Source organism: Anolis sagrei, chromosome 7, assembly GCF_037176765.1.
Source record: "Anolis sagrei isolate rAnoSag1 chromosome 7, rAnoSag1.mat, whole genome shotgun sequence".
NCBI lineage: Eukaryota > Metazoa > Chordata > Lepidosauria > Squamata > Dactyloidae > Anolis > Anolis sagrei.
The window spans coordinates 33,941,560-33,957,065 of record NC_090027.1 but is presented as its reverse complement, the minus strand read 5'-3'; the positions used below and the strand labels follow the sequence as shown (position 1 = coordinate 33,957,065).

The 15,506-nt window shown below is 43.6% G+C and overlaps 2 protein-coding genes across 5 annotated transcripts in view; one reads left to right on the top strand and one right to left on the bottom strand.

The window, feature by feature from the left end:
- B3GAT1 (beta-1,3-glucuronyltransferase 1) overlaps positions 1-6,753 on the top strand; it is a 92,722-nt gene extending 85,969 nt beyond the window's left edge. For all 3 annotated transcript variants that reach the window (XM_060787713.2, XM_060787714.2, XM_060787711.2), the window contains exon 7: positions 2,304-6,753. The gene's annotated coding sequence lies outside the window, so the exon portion shown is untranslated. The remainder of the gene's footprint in view (positions 1-2,303) is intronic.
- Positions 6,754-7,661: 908 nt separating this feature from the next.
- The window catches only part of GLB1L2 (galactosidase beta 1 like 2), a 96,636-nt gene continuing 88,791 nt past the window's right edge, over positions 7,662-15,506 (bottom strand). For both annotated transcript variants that reach the window (XM_060787710.2, XM_067470768.1), the window contains 3 exons: positions 13,203-13,317; positions 10,359-10,475; positions 7,662-9,317 (listed from right to left, as the gene is read on the bottom strand). In XM_060787710.2, the coding sequence (XP_060643693.2) occupies positions 9,231-9,317; positions 10,359-10,475; positions 13,203-13,317 (319 nt within the window). In that variant the 3' untranslated portion in view covers positions 7,662-9,230. The remainder of the gene's footprint in view (positions 9,318-10,358; positions 10,476-13,202; positions 13,318-15,506) is intronic.

The window sequence follows — 15,506 nt, the reverse complement described above, 5'->3', positions numbered from 1 at the left end:
GCAAAGCTACCAAATCACAGCATAGTCTTTGTCTTGATCTTTGCTGTAACTGAAATAGTTATCACAGTAAATTTTGATTATGTGAAAGGATGAGCTCTTGTCGATATGTGTCAATAATCACCACTTTAAAAACTACACCGAATAATTACAAGGGCTTAATCTTATACAAGCAGATATGCAAATATCCAACATTTTGGCAACTTCTTTACTGCTTATTTTGGAATCGTCCAAATTTTTTGTGAATGTTGGCAAAACTGTACACACTGGTAATTCCAGCCCAATTTTGTAAAAGTGTATATCTTTCCTCTTTTCATATGCACCTGTGTGAATTGCTGCCAGACACATTTAGGCAACAGTTAACATTCAACATCTCCGAGTTTCTGTCCATTTGCAAAATTTAGTGGAGAGCTGAGTTCTCAATCTTTGGCCCTCCATATGCTTTGAACTGCACCTCCCCGAAGTCCCAGCTAGCATGACTGTCAACACTCATTTGCCTTTGTCAGCATCTATTCAGTTTTGGGATTTCACTGTAATATATGGATAGGCAAAGGAAAGCACTGAAACTAGGGCAGCTGTCCAAAATCTGTATCAATTCTCTCTCTTCTGTAATTTTAGTATAAGGTGGAACCATTCTACTGCTTTGTTGTTTCACCCCATTCCATCTCTTAGGTACAGAGAAAGCACAGCATGACATTACAGTAGAGTCTCACTCATCCAACTTTTGCTCATCCAACGTTCTGTATTATCCAACGCAGTCTGCTTTTCACCCGGATCCACAGCTGTTTCAATACATTGCAATGTTTTGGTGCTAAATTAGTAAAGGCAATAATGACTTACTGTGTAGTGAACTGCTTTTTCTGTCAATTTTTTTTGTAAAACTTGATGTTTTGGTGCTTAATTTGTAAAATCATAACATAATTGACATTCAATAGGCTTTTCCTTAACCCCTCCTTATTATCCAACATTTTCACTTATCCAACATTCTACCAGCCTGTTTATCTATGTAAATAAAAATGTAATGTTCGTTTGTGGGATTAACATAACTCAAGAACCACTGGACGAATTGACACGAATTTTTGACACAATACACCTAACAGTCCAATGAGTATTCATCACCCCTAAAAATACATCCCCCCTCCAGTAGAACAGACTTAAAACCCCAAAATGCACCATATACATACACACACACACACACACATACACTCATATACATAAAAACATGCACACATACATACACATACGTATATATATACCCAAGTACACACAAATATACACAAACATACATCTGCATAGACACACAAATATACATGCACACACAAATATACACATGCACACATTAGGCTTGGGCGGTTTCGTTGGTTAATTTCGTAATTCGTTATTAATTCGTATCTAAATTAGCTTACGATCCAATATTGAGCCATGCAGGAATAGTGTGAGGAGTAAATTAGATTTGAAACATTTTTTTCAATTTATTTTGTAATTATTTTGTAATTATTTTGTAATTATTTTCGCATGTCTGGTGCAAGTTTTATAGTTGTTGTTTGTTTTATCACACCAACAGTCAAGAGGGAGAGGGAAGCTTCAGAAGTTCCCCCTGTCCCATTTGGAGGTTTTTTTAGCATATTGCGCAATCGCGTCCGCCATTAACGAATCGATTCGAAATTATACGAAATTTTGTATATTTCGAAATTTTTAAAAGGAAAATTTCGGAATTATTTAAAAAAACGAAACGCAATGGACCCCTAAAAACAAAACGAGTTTAGAACCAAATTTTTCCGTGGTTACCCAAGCCTAGCACACATACACACATATATAAACACAAATATGCATAAAGACAAGTACACACACATACACAATATACATATACACATATAAACACACAAATATATACACACATATATACACATCTACACATGCACACGCACGCGCGCACACATATATATGCAAACACACATATATACACAGATACACTAATATACACACACATATAAACACATTTATACACACACAAAAATACATATATACAGACTTGACCACAGCAACGCATGGCAGGGGACAGCTAGTGTTGAATAAGAGAGACTCTACTGTATAATGTGATAGATGTTGATAGAAAAAAAGGTAGGATGAGACACATTTTGGATGTCTACTATGACTCGGTTAACATGAGATCTGTTGCTGTTGAAGATAGTTGATTCTATGATTCTATAGTTGTAATAGCAATAGATGGGTAAGTTGGAGAAGAGGGGCTTCTTGCTAAAATATAGGAAAAATGTAACCCTCAAAATCGATGTTTTAATTTGCAGCATATTCCCTCTCGTTGAGTCCTCAAGCCAGCCAGCCAGTCTCCAGGCATAGTCTGGATACTTTTGACAAACTGAGAGCAACCGGGCCCAATTGCCAAACAACCCTCAACGGCTCGGACTCTCCTGCGCTTCCTTGTCGAATTCTTGAATGAAGAAGGATAACGCCACAACTCACCCTCTGGAGATGAACCACTTAAAAAAGCAGGAAAAAATAGCACAGAGGCGGTGGAGCCGGAGACACTTTTGGTCGGAGGTGCAGAGACTCGTGGGATGAAAGGGGCGGATGATGCTCGCATAAGGACATGTGCCTGGAAAGCCACCTTTGGAAGCCACGGTTCAGATCAAGGGGTTGCCTTCCAGAGGACATCCATTAGAGTCACCATTTTGACCAGTAACTGGTTCTTTCCGTCTCAGAAGGCATGAACTTCTTACTGGGCACAACCAGACAAAGCAGCTCTTCCATTCAGAAGGAAATGCTGCCCTTGGCTGTGGCACTTTTCCCTTCAAAAATTATATTTAATTATGTTGTAAAAGACGGCAGGATTTAGCCAAGGAGTGGGAGAGGGGAAGGAAAAGAAAAAGCTGCCAATTGGAAACGACTGCGTATCTAACCATATCTTTTTCATTGAGGTGGTGTTCCAGTTCAATTCACCATGCCCACATTTGGTTGGCTTGATAGGAAGGGTCTTCTTCTCTGACTCCACCATGTGTGGATCTCTCTTGGATTATTCAAAGTTCATGTAAAGCCACTATGCTTTCTCAACTGAGGAACCTCCTAGTGAGACTACCTCCTCAATCTCCCCCCCAGAACCAAAAAGATCTGTTGTAAGAAAAGGACATCAGTTGGTTGAAAATGCTTGTTTAGGTCCCATCTAAAAGGTTGAGAAAGAAGCAAAAATGGGTATCAATGGCTTCGAACTACAAGAAAGGAGATTCCATCTGAATATTAGGAAGAACTTCCTGACTGTGAGAGCCATTCAGCAGTGGAACTCTCTGCCCCAGAGTGTGGTGGAGGCTCCTTCTTTGGAAGCTTTTAAACACATCCTGGATGGCCATCTGTCAGGGGTGATTTGAATGCAATATTCCTGCCTCTTGGCAGGGGGTTGGACTGGATGGCCCATGAGGTCTCTTCCAACTCTAGGATTTTATGATTCTATGTGTCGCCCGTCAAAGTTCCACAAAACACAGGGTACTGATTCCGGTAGTGTGTCCTCCACCTTGCGATGCAGTTGATTGATGGGACGGCTGAAAAACCAAGAGATGGGGACCATAGGGTGCTAGTCAAAGCTGAGGATCCAGTTGAGGAATGATTAAACCATCCTCAAACCCCTGGAGAAAGCAATCTGTTGGTAGTACAAGGATATGATCTGGTCTTGTAAATGTGGAAGGTTGTGAGTCAGAGTTCCTTTTTTTAGCAAGTCATTGTCAGAGCCAATCTACACAGTAGGAAAGATGAAGTGACAGGATTTAGGAATGCTTCAGACTAAGGAAAAAGTTAATCATCCTCCTTTTTCAAAAGGAACGTAGCACATCAGGTAGAGGGCTATGTAATGTTTATCTTTCTGTTGTCCTCACTGTGTCGCACACTGCAGAAACATTCAGCAATACAAAGCCACCTGTTTTCTAAAGTGGTGCAATAGATCTAATGCTACCGTTTGGCTCCTCCTATCAAATTTCTCAGTAAACTAAAAAAACAATACCTGAAAATGGAATGAGAATGAAATTCTTTAGGAAATACCTATATTACCTTGCTTCTATACACTGGGAACTCTAGAGCAGTGTTTCTCAACCTGGGGGTCGGGACCCCTGGAGGAGTAACAGAGGGATCGCCAAAGACCATCAGAAAACACAGTATTTTCCGTTGGGCATTGGGATTCTGTGTGAGAAGTTTGACCCAATTCTACCATTTGTGGGGTTCAGAATGCTCTTTGAGTGTAGGTGAATGCTAAATCCCAGCAACTACAACTCCCAAAAGTCAAGATCTATTTTCCCCAAACTCCACCAGTGTTCACATTTGGGCATATTGAGTATTCGTGCCAAGTTTGGTTCAGATCTATCATTGTTTGAGTCCTTACTTACTTACGCGATCCCTCGTAGTCCGAGGATGATGGTCCTCCAAGTTCGGTGTCCTTGCAGTGGGTCCGTAGGTGACTGTGGAGCCCTATTCTTGATCTGCATCTTCTTCCGCAGTGAGGGCATTGGTTTCCAGGTGGAAGGCGGTCTCGGTCGGGGTTGGCTAGATGTGCCTTCCTTTTGGCACGTTTCTCTCTTTCGCCCTCCATTCGTGCCTCTTCAAATTCTGCAGCACTGCTGGTTACAGCTGACCTCCAGCTGGGGCGCTCAAGGGCCAGGGCTTCCCATGTTTGAGTCCAGAGTGCTCTCTAGATATAGGTGAACTACTACTCCTGAACTCAAGGTCAATGCCCACCAAACCCTTCCAGTATTTTTCTGTTGGTCATGGGAGTTTTGGGTGCCAAGTTTGGTTCAATTCCATCGCTGGTGGAGTTCGGAATGTTCTTTGATGGGAGGTTAACTATAAATCCCAGCAACTATAACTCCCAAATGACAAAATCAATCCCCTCGATCAACCCCACCAGTAATCAAATTTGGACGTATCGGGTATTTGTGCCAAATTTTGTCTGGTGAATGAAAACACATCCTACATATCAGATATTTACATTGTGATTCATAACAGTAGCAAACTTACAGTTATGAAGTAGCAATGAAAATAATATTATGGTTGGGGGTCACCATAACATGGGGAACTGTATTAAGGGGTCGCAGCATTAAGACGGTTGAGAACTACTGCTCTAGAGTCTCTGTTTTAGCTACCCAGGCATACAGAGATCCTTATGCGCATATTCTTGCACAAAAAGGAACAGGTCTATGTTATCATTAGTTGCATCGCTCAATGCAAGCAGAGAGAGTCAGGACTGAGGAAGGCGATCCATTTTGAAGGAGAGTGAATCTAAGGATCAGAAAAAGAATTGTACCTTGAATGTTATCAAAAGAAGGTGAAAGGCAGAGCTCAATCCATGTTGGGAGAAACATCCTGTTTTCTCTGCTTTTGGTATTTTTGAATGCATGGTATTTGGTTCTAATGGTGGTCCAGGGCAGCTTCCCCACTGAATTGGCCTTGGTGTTTTCCCTCAATTTATCCACAGGTCATATCAAAATCCATCATTTGACCCCCAAACCCTCCCTCCATTGCTACATGAAGTCAACTTATACACAAGTATATATCGTCAACTAATTGAAGCTTTGCTCCCAGGCAGAGTTCAAATAAAGCCCCATGTTGGGTGCCAAGAACAAGGTAGAGAGAGCATAAGGGAAATTATCTGCAGCTCCATACTTTAGTTTGTGGAAAAAACAAAAATGAGAGACCAAAGAGAGATCCCGTGCATTCTTCTTGGACTCCCCCAAATCTTTTTTTTAAGTGTCTCTCTAGGTTCTGGCTTTATTTAAACATCTAATGGACACAACCTGTATCTCAGCTTTCCTTTTTTAAAAAAATGAAAACAAAACAAGTAAAGCACAAATAATATCTGCCAGCGAAAGGGAAAGTAACCTAATTCTGTACAGGAAAAACACACTTATTTTTTTAATCCTTAACCTAGCTAGCAAAGATATGTAGACAGCGTGAAATCGAGTCAGTCTCTGGACTGATAACAGATCTCTATATATTTTGCAACCTTTACAATAACCATCACCTTCGTAACAATAATCGAGACATTTTTTTTAATTTTCTTTGTCCATTTATGGCACTATTTATTAAAACAATCAAGTGGGAATAGAGAAAAACCCCAAACCAACAGGCCTTAAAACCAATAAGGCTCTTTTGTTTTCCAACTGTGAACAACTCTTTTGTAATTTATTTTCCCCAGAGGAGAAAAACCTTGGACTAAATTCAAAACTCAACTGTATGAAATTTGGACAATCCAGAACGTCTCATGCTGGTGTTTCACTCCATTATGAGCTCGTCAGAAACCTTGAAAAACACAACTCATTGAGGAGAAGTGAGAGGAGTTGAGCTTTAAAAAAAGACTTAGTTTTGACAATGCAAGAGTGGCTCCCAACTGCCATCTCCTCTTATTAGCATGCCTTGTCTTTTTTATTTACAACAATAACCCTGTCAGATTGTGGTGAACAATAAATCAAAACGATGCATCCTAAGAAACTCCTTTTTTTTTTAATTTCCATTTTGTTTTGCAAAATAAAAGGTGCTTTTATGAAATGCAGTGCCCTGGTTTCTGCAGCGGAGCGTATGGGAGCGTCGTTGGCTCTCCGCCTTTGGGAGCCACCTGTCTTTGCGTGGGTTGGGAGCACATCATCCGGAGAGACAATGGGTTTGGTTTCTTTTTTAAAAAAAAAGCTGCACTGTCTGTTCTCAAGTTTGAATTCAACTGTATTTAATTTGTTAAATAAAATTAAATATGGTTTTTAACAGCCAGATGGCCCTCAAAATTTATTGTGCCTGCCAAGTCGCAGTTGCGCCGAAAAGGGAAATGGGGCCGGGCCAAAGCTGAGGCAAAACTATTTCCTGAGCAGGTAGGTGTATGTTAAGGGACATAATTCATTTTTTAAAGAACTGGAAATGGAACCAAGAAATTCAGATTACAGCAAGAAAGAGCTAAACATTGGATCTTGAGCATTTGGAGAAAGAATTCTTCCCCAAACGGGTGCTGATAGAGATTTTGTTGGTCTCAAACTATGGAAATGGGAAGCTCTCGGGGTTATTTGAAAAGTAAGAACTCAGAACATCCTTCCAAAGACCACCAGGTTGTAGGACTTCAATCCTGAGCTACTGGCCATTCTGGTTGGGATTCAGTCCCTGAGTTAACATCTGAAAGATGCCATGCTGCCTCCCCTGCCTGATGCTGTTTCAGAACTGGACAAATGGCTGGCTCGCGCGAAATGCTGGCTGAAGTCTCATTTGGAAAATGAACACCAGGCATTCTCAAACTGCGTCCCTCAAGCTGTGTGGGCCTTCAACTCCCAGAATTCCTAACAACTGCACAAGTTTAATAGGGCTTCTGGGAGTTGGAGGTCCAAACAGCTGGAGGGACACAGTTTGAAGATGCCTGATCAACACATACTCATTTGGGTTGTTGTAGGTTTTTTTGGGCTATATGGCCATGTTCTAGAGCAGTGGTTCTCAACCTGGGGTCCCCAGATGTTTTTGGCCTTCAACTCCCAGAAATCCTAAGAGCTGGTAAACTGGCTAGGATTTCTGGGAGTTGTAGGCCAAAAACATCTGGGGACCCCAGGTTGAGAACCACTGCTCTAGAGCATTTTCTCCTGACGTTTCACCTGCATCTATGGCAAGCATCCTCAGAGGTTGTGAGGTCTGAGACCTCACAACCTCTGAGGATGCTTGCCATAGATGCAGGTGAAACATCAGGAGAAAATGCCTCTAGAACATGGGCATATAGCCCGAAAAATCCTACAACAACCCAGTGATTCCGGCCATGAAAGCCTTCGACAACACATACTCATCTTCTCACATGTACACATGCTACATTGCCTTCTCATGCTACTCTGGATTCCAAGAAAGGCAAGTGAAAAAGAAGGTCTTTTCTTTTCAAGCCGACTCTCATTCCTTTTACTGCTGCCCCTGTCTTACAAATGTCAACAAAAAATTGAGAAAGTCTGGCTGGGAATAGTCTGAAAGTCTCATTTCATCCATATGGCAAAGAAGAGTGTGAACTATACATAAAGTCTTGCCAGGATTCAAGGACAGCCAGAACTTTGGACTGCATCATCCCAACTTCTACCTAGATCGGTTGGTAGTCTTCTTACTCTATTAGAGAGAGATCAACCAGGTTAAATCTCCCCTGAGGTCCTAATTCAGTCCTCACCAACTTGGTGGTCTTCAGATGTTTTGCTCTAATGCATTCATCATCTAAAGACAGGAAGTCAATGACCATCCTGGACTATTATATGTAGGGTAGACGTGGGGAGGGAGGAAGATGACATCTCAGAACCTCTGCTATCTCATGGGTTCTCCATGAGATGGAAGGACCTCTGCCATCTCATGGAGGACCCACATAACCCTGCGATAAGTTGCTATATCCAGTGACACACTGTATCCTGTTTCAGAAAATCATATACATTGTTCTCAGTGCTACAAACAGCATGGAATTAACCAATTTGTGGAGTGCACTTAGAAGTTCGACATAACGTCCAATTTCCAAGTGTGAACACTCCCAAATGAAGTTGGCTTCCATTTCTATATGGCTTGGAAGTGTCTCCCAGCTCATTTGCTGGAGTTGGAGAACTCTTTCTGTGGTTCTTCAAGTACCTTTAATAAATAATAACGATCCAGGGGTTGCACTACAGAATGGATGCATCAATGCAAAGATTATATTCCTACCCATCCCGCCTAAGGACTGAAGTCGGCATCTAAGAAGGGAATAAAAGATAATCTATTCTTCAAAACAATAAGAAAGTCTTGTATATCCCCCAGTTTGGTTATTGCAGGTGCCAGTGAGACCATTTCTCTTCCAATTTGCACCTGGTTCAGTTTGAAACCTTGAAGAAGAGCTTCGTAAATCCACCCCTTGCACACTGATCCCGTTGCTAGTCCCTTGGCTTCTTCTGAGACAACTGGGGCAAGAAACAATGGAAGAGTTACATCCTCGAGGACAAGATTCCAATATATTGGAGGATTTTGTTTTCTCATTTCAAGTATTCAGAGTCCGCCTCCTAAATCCATGGATGTGGCAAACCTTAACTAATCAAACATCACCCATAACCAGGACATTCATTAGCAAGGAGGCATGTCTTTATCAGGGATCTAGCAGAGGAGGAGGAGGAGGAGGAGAAGACTCGCTTGCTTCCAGACTTCGGTGCCCCAGGAACCCTCAACCAGTGCTTCAAGTGAACCTTGTAGATGGTAGAGCAGCCAAGGAGACCACCTTCCCATGCTCAGCTCACATACTGGATCTTTCCTAGGAAAGGCAAGTCTGTGGATTGGATAATCCGGCCCGCAGCATGCTCTTCAAAAATGATAATCTAGGGGAGAAACAAGAAGAAGGGGGGGAAAGTGAAGAGAGTGAAGAGAGAGGGGGCCATGGGACAGTTCCATCTTGTCTCCCACATATGTCATCAGTCGGGGACCCCTCCCCCCAGCACCAACTGTCGTTCTTGGTCAGAGTGAAGAGAGAGGAGGCCAGGGACAGCTCCACCTTGTCTCCCGCATATGTCATCAGTTCGGGACCCCTCCTCACAGCACCAACTGCCGTTATGGGCCAGAGTGAAGGGGGGGGGGGGGCAGGGGACAGCTCCACCTTGTCTCCTGCATATGTCATCAGTTGGGGACCCCTCCCCCCAGCACCAACTCCTACTGTGGGCCAGAGTGAAGAGAGAGTAAACTACAAAAGTCATCCCATCTGATATGATGACCATCATACTATTTTTATGGGCTATGTAAAGGTGACTCAAGTATCACTGATGGCCACAGATATTTTGTGTGTGTGTGTGTGTGTGAGGAGCGACTTGAGAAATTGCAAATTGCTTCTAGTGTGAGAGAATTGTCCATCTGGAAGGATGCTATCTAGGGGACATCTGGATGTTTTGATGTTTTACCATCCTTGTGGGAGGCTTCTTTCATGTCCCCGTAATGGGGAGCTGGAGCTGATAGAGGGAGCTCATCCACGCTCTGCCCGGATTCGAACCTGCAACCTGTCGGTCTTCAGTCCTGCCGGCACAGGAGTTTAACCCATTGCGCCACCGGGGGGGTCCTATAATCCTATAATCTGGATTATAGTCAACTTCACCCAAAATCTCAGCACTCCCCTTCTGCTATCTTAAGAATTCAGTTGGAGGGCTGTTCGTTAACACAAACTTTTAGGGCACAAATAGAACCTTATCCTTTAAAAACAGCATCTGCTGCATAGTCAATGGCACTTGAATGGAATCTGCAGGCCAGGAGGCACGAACATTAACTGAGGCATCAAATTGTTAATGCCAAGAAGGGTAAATTCTTACACGTATCATAGGATCCCAAATGCATTGAGCTAAGAGAAAGCACATGTTCCAAATCAAGCAACTCACCTCGTTGTGTCCTTCCTGGAGCCACGTCCCTGGGAGGAAAAGCGTTTCCTGAGGACCAATGTTCCAGTAGCGACCGAGGTTTTGCCCATTGACAAACACAACTCCCTTTTCCCAGCCCTGGCAAGACAGAAAAGGGTGTTACACCTGAGAAGGAAATACACTGGCATTTGGCTATAGGACTAATGGATTTTAACCATTCAAGATACTCCACTTAGGCAGACAAAAATGAAATGCAAAGATACAGAATGGGGGGCGATGCCTGGCTAGATAGCAGTACATGTGAAAAAGATCTTCGAGTCTTCGGGGACAACAAGTTAAACATGAGCCAACAATGTCATGCAGCGTCAAAAAAGCCAATGGGATTTTGGCCTGCATAAATAGGAGTCTAGTGTCTAGGTTCAGGGAAGTAATAATAATAATAATAATAATAATAATAATAATCTTTATTTATACCCCACCACTATCTCCCCAAAGGGGATCAGAGCAGCTTACATGAGGCCAAGCTCAGCGATACATTACAGCAAAACATATAAACAACAAAAATAACATCACAATAAAATAAATAAGCCACTCAAGTGAAATAAACAGGGCAACCCAGGATTTTTGGGCTGATTTTTTAAATTAGGATTTCTAGACTTATACATGCAGGGGTCCCCAAACTAAGTCCCATGGGCTAGATGAGGCCATTGAAGGACATTTGCCTGGCCCGTGCCCTAAACTTTAGTCTCAGGGCCGCCCTAAATCTGGAATGACTTGAAGGCGCACAACAACAACAATCCTAATTAACTTGACTATCTCATCAACCAAAAGCAGGCCCAAACTTCCAATTGAAATACTGGTAAGTTTATGTTGATGAAAAGTGTTCTTCATATTTAATATTGTATTGTTCCTTCATGTTTCTTTGCACTACAAGTAGGATATGTATGTGCTGTGTGTGTAGGAATTGGTACATGATTTTCAAACCATAGTTTCGCCTCCCAACAGTTTGAGGGACCGCGAACCCAACCCTGTGCTTAAAAACGTTGATATGGGGTTTTATTTTAAAGATGCCATTAGACTGTTCATTGGATTGGGTGAAAAGGATAACACAGTCATGCCAGTCATGCTACCCATGCTCTATTCCGCCTTGGTCAGACTACACCTGGAATCACACTGTGTCCAATTCTGGGCACCACAATTGAAGGGAGATGTTGACAAGCAGGAATGTTTCTGGAGGAGAGTAACTCAAAGGATCAAGGGTCTGGAGGGCCCTATGAGGAGCATGTTTAGCCTGTAGAAGAGAAGACTGAGAGGAGACATGATGAGGGCCGTGGATCAATATATGAAGGGAGGAGGAAGCAAGATTGTTTTCTGCTGCCCTGGAGACTAGAATGCAGAAGAATGGCTTCAAAATACATTAAAGGATATCCCATCTGAATATTAGGAAGAACTTCCTGACTGTAAGAGCTGTTCAGCAGTGGAACTCTCTACCCTGAAGTGTGGTGGAGGCTCCTTCTATGGAGGCTTTTAAACAGAGGCTGAATGGCCATCTGTTGGGGGTGCTTTGAACGTGATTGTCCTGCTTCTTGGCAGGAGGTTGAACTGGATGGCCCACAAGGTCTCTTCCAACTCTATGATTCTGTGATTCTCCAGAAAGGTAAAAGGTAAAAAGTTTTTTTAAAAAAAAAGTCCATGCAGCTACATTTTGCCTAGAAAAAGGCAAAATGCTTCCTCACTGGAAGGAAGAAAGGCAGAAGAGAGCAATGGTGGAGACCATATTGTTATCTCAGGGCAATAAAACCTTAAAGGGGAAGTTCCCTCAAGGAATTCCATCCCTGTCTCATCAAATGGGGGAAGAGGCAGTGACTAACAGGAGGGGTAAAGACAAAGCCCTTTTGGGAAATGTGCATGGTATCTCTAGCTACTCATTGAGGTCTGGAAACTTGATGACACAAGAGACTTGTGCAATCCAGGAATGAAACCCAACACAGTGCCTCCTTCTCCTTTTTGTTTGGCCAGGACACCTTTTCTCACTCTGGAGACCAGGACGCAGAAGAATGGCTTCAAACTACAGGAAAGGATATCCCATTTGAATATTAGGAAGAACTTCCTGACTGTAAGAGCTTTTCAGCAGTGGAACTCTCTACTGAGTGTGATGGAGGCTCCTTCTATGGAAGCTTTTAAACAGAGGCTGGATGGCCATCTGTCAGGGGTGCTTTGAATGCGATTTTCCTGCTTAGATCGGCCCCCACACTCTTGACTTTCTGGAAAAAAGTAAAGATCTGGCTCTTTGAACAAGCTTTTGGAAATGCAGATTAACAGATAAATATGGCACAATGAAAGAGGGAACATGGAACAGCTTAGACGATGCAAATGGAAAGTGAGTTTAACTAGAAGACATTGGTGATTATATGTTTTTAATGGTTTTTATATGGTTTTTTATTATGTCATGTTACATGTTTTAATGGTATTTATGACTGTTGTGGAATCAAATTGCTGTCAAATTGTAAGCCGCCTTGAGTCGCCTTCGGTCTGAGAAAGGCAGGATAGAAATACAAAGTCCAAATCAATAAGCCAAGAGTGGTCAAAGTCCAGTCAAAGTCCAAAAAAACCGTAGGTAAGAAAGAACAAAGCTAGTCTAAGACAGAGAGAAGTTCCTAACTTGCTGCTTGTGGCGGAAAGAAAGAACTGGTGCGGCAGCCCCGCCTACTGGCTATTTATATTATCAGGAGAGAATGGGCGGGGCTACCGCCAAAAAGTATCCTTTGAATTCCAGTAAGTTCCGAAACTGTCTGCGCAGGCGCAGAAACCCATATATGTGTGCATTTCACAGGACCACGCAGAGGAATAAATAAATAAACTGACCTCCAGCTTTAAGAAAGTATCCCGAGGCAAATGCTGCACTTGGAGGGTTCCTCGGAAAAACGCGGGCCCCACGGCACTGTCAGGAACGGCGCTCCAGGGAGTAAATCCGCGTAGACTGTGGACAGAAAAGAAACTGCTGAGAAAGAGAAAACAGCTGACAAAAGCTCTCCAAAGGATGTAACCATCCACATAACCAGGTTTGGTGCCACGAGATATTTGCACGCCCCACCTTCTCTCACAGGTCATTTTGTCCCCTGATTGCCTTAATAGGAGCCCCTCATGGTGCAATATGCTGGCAGGACTGCTGACCAAAACATCAGCAGTTCGAATCCAGGGAGCAGGGTGAGCTCCCGTCTGTCAGCTCCAGCTTCCCATGCAGGGGCATGAGAGAACACAGGATGGTAAAACATCCAGGCGTCCCCTGCGCAACATCCTTGCTGACGTCTAATTCTCTCACACCAGAAGCGACTTGCAGTTTCTCAAGTCGCTCCTGACATGAAAAAAAATATGGGTGAAATATCAATGCAGGTATTTTTAAAGGCTCGGACTCAACTGCCATTCCTGGTTAATTGGGAAGTCTAGTCCAACTCACAAAAAGAGGTCGACGGATAATCAGTTCTCCATGCACACAATAGCTGTTTGTGTGAATGTGGCCCTTAGAGAACTTCAAACCATCATTCTCCTTCCAGGTTGGAAAAGAAAAAAGAGCACAGTGGCCTGACCAGATCATAACAAGAATTAGAATTTTAAAATGGTTTATAAACAAACTCATACAGGGAAATCTTCCAGATGACATACAATGGTGTTTTAGGAATAAAATAAGAAAAAGGGATCTTAGTTATATGATTATGAGTACATTATTATTATTATTATTATTATTATTTTATTTCTATTCCGCTCTATCTTCCGCTTGTATAACGGAGACCTGGTTGGACGAGGGGGGAGGGGTCAATCTCTCCCAACTCTGTCCACCAGGTTATTCTGTTCAGCACCAACCAAGGCTTGGAGGGCGGGGAGGCGGAGTCGCAGTGGTCTACAAGGAGTTTATCCCCCTGATCAGGTGCCCCATCCCACAATCATCATCTTTTGAATGTGCCGGCTTTAGGATAGGTGACCGGGACAGGATAGGGATTCTGCTAGTGTACCGACCACCCCGCGGCACTACAGTCTCCCTACCTGAGCTAGCAGGAGTGGTCTCGGACATGGCGTTGAGCTCCCAACGGCTCTTAGTCTTGGGAGATTTCAACATTCATGCCGAGGCCTCTCTGTCTGGTGCGGCTCAGGACTTCATGGCCACCATGGCAACCATGGGCCTGTCCCAACTAATATCTGGTCCCACCCATAGTGCCGGGCACACTTTGGATTTGGTCTTTTCGCAAGGATGGGATGAGAGTGACGGGATAGAGGAGCTGACCATCGCCCCTTTGCCATGGACCGATCACTACCTGATCAGATTTAGACTAACTGTGCCTTCTAACCTCCGCAGGGGTGGTGGACCTATTAGAATGGTCCGCCCCAGGAGACTGATGGATCCAAATGGTTTTCTGACGGCTCTTGGGGATTTCTCCACCTCCTTGGCTGGCGACTCTGTCGATGCTCTGGTCCTTCACTGGAATAGTGAGTTGACCAGGGCAATTGACACAATCGCTCCGGAACGCCCCCTCTCGAGTAACCGAGCTAAACCAGCTTCTTGGTTCACTGAGGAGCTGGCAGCGATGAAGCGAAAGAAGAGGAGGCTAGAGTGCGTGTGGCGCCGGAATCCCACCAATCCAGCTCAAACACACCTGAATGCCTTTCTGAGGTCCTACGGTGTGGCAATAACGGCGGCTCAGAAAATATTCATCACAGCCAATATTGCATCCGCGCAGAATCGTCCAGCTGAGCTATTCCGAGTTGTCAGAGGCCTGTTAAATCCGCCAAAAAGCGAGGCCTCGGATAACTCGGTGGCCCGCTGTGAAGCATTTGCTCGATTCTTCGCGGATAAAATTGAGCGGATTCGGTCGGGTTTTGACGTCATGTTAACGGCAGTTTCTGGGGATGTAACGAGAGCATCTGCTTGTCCAGTTTTGTTGGATTCGTTTCAATTGGTTCAGCTTGAGGATGTGGACAGGATCCTTGGAGAGGTGCGACCCACCACATGCATCCTAGACCCCTGCCCTTCCTGGCTGGTCAAGGAAGCCAGAGGGGGTTTGGCGGAGTGGGTGAAGGTGATGGTCAATGCCTCCTTACAGAAAGGAGAGTTTCCAGCGAGCTTAAAACAAGCTATTATAAAACCGCTGTTGAAGAAACCATCACTGGATCCCA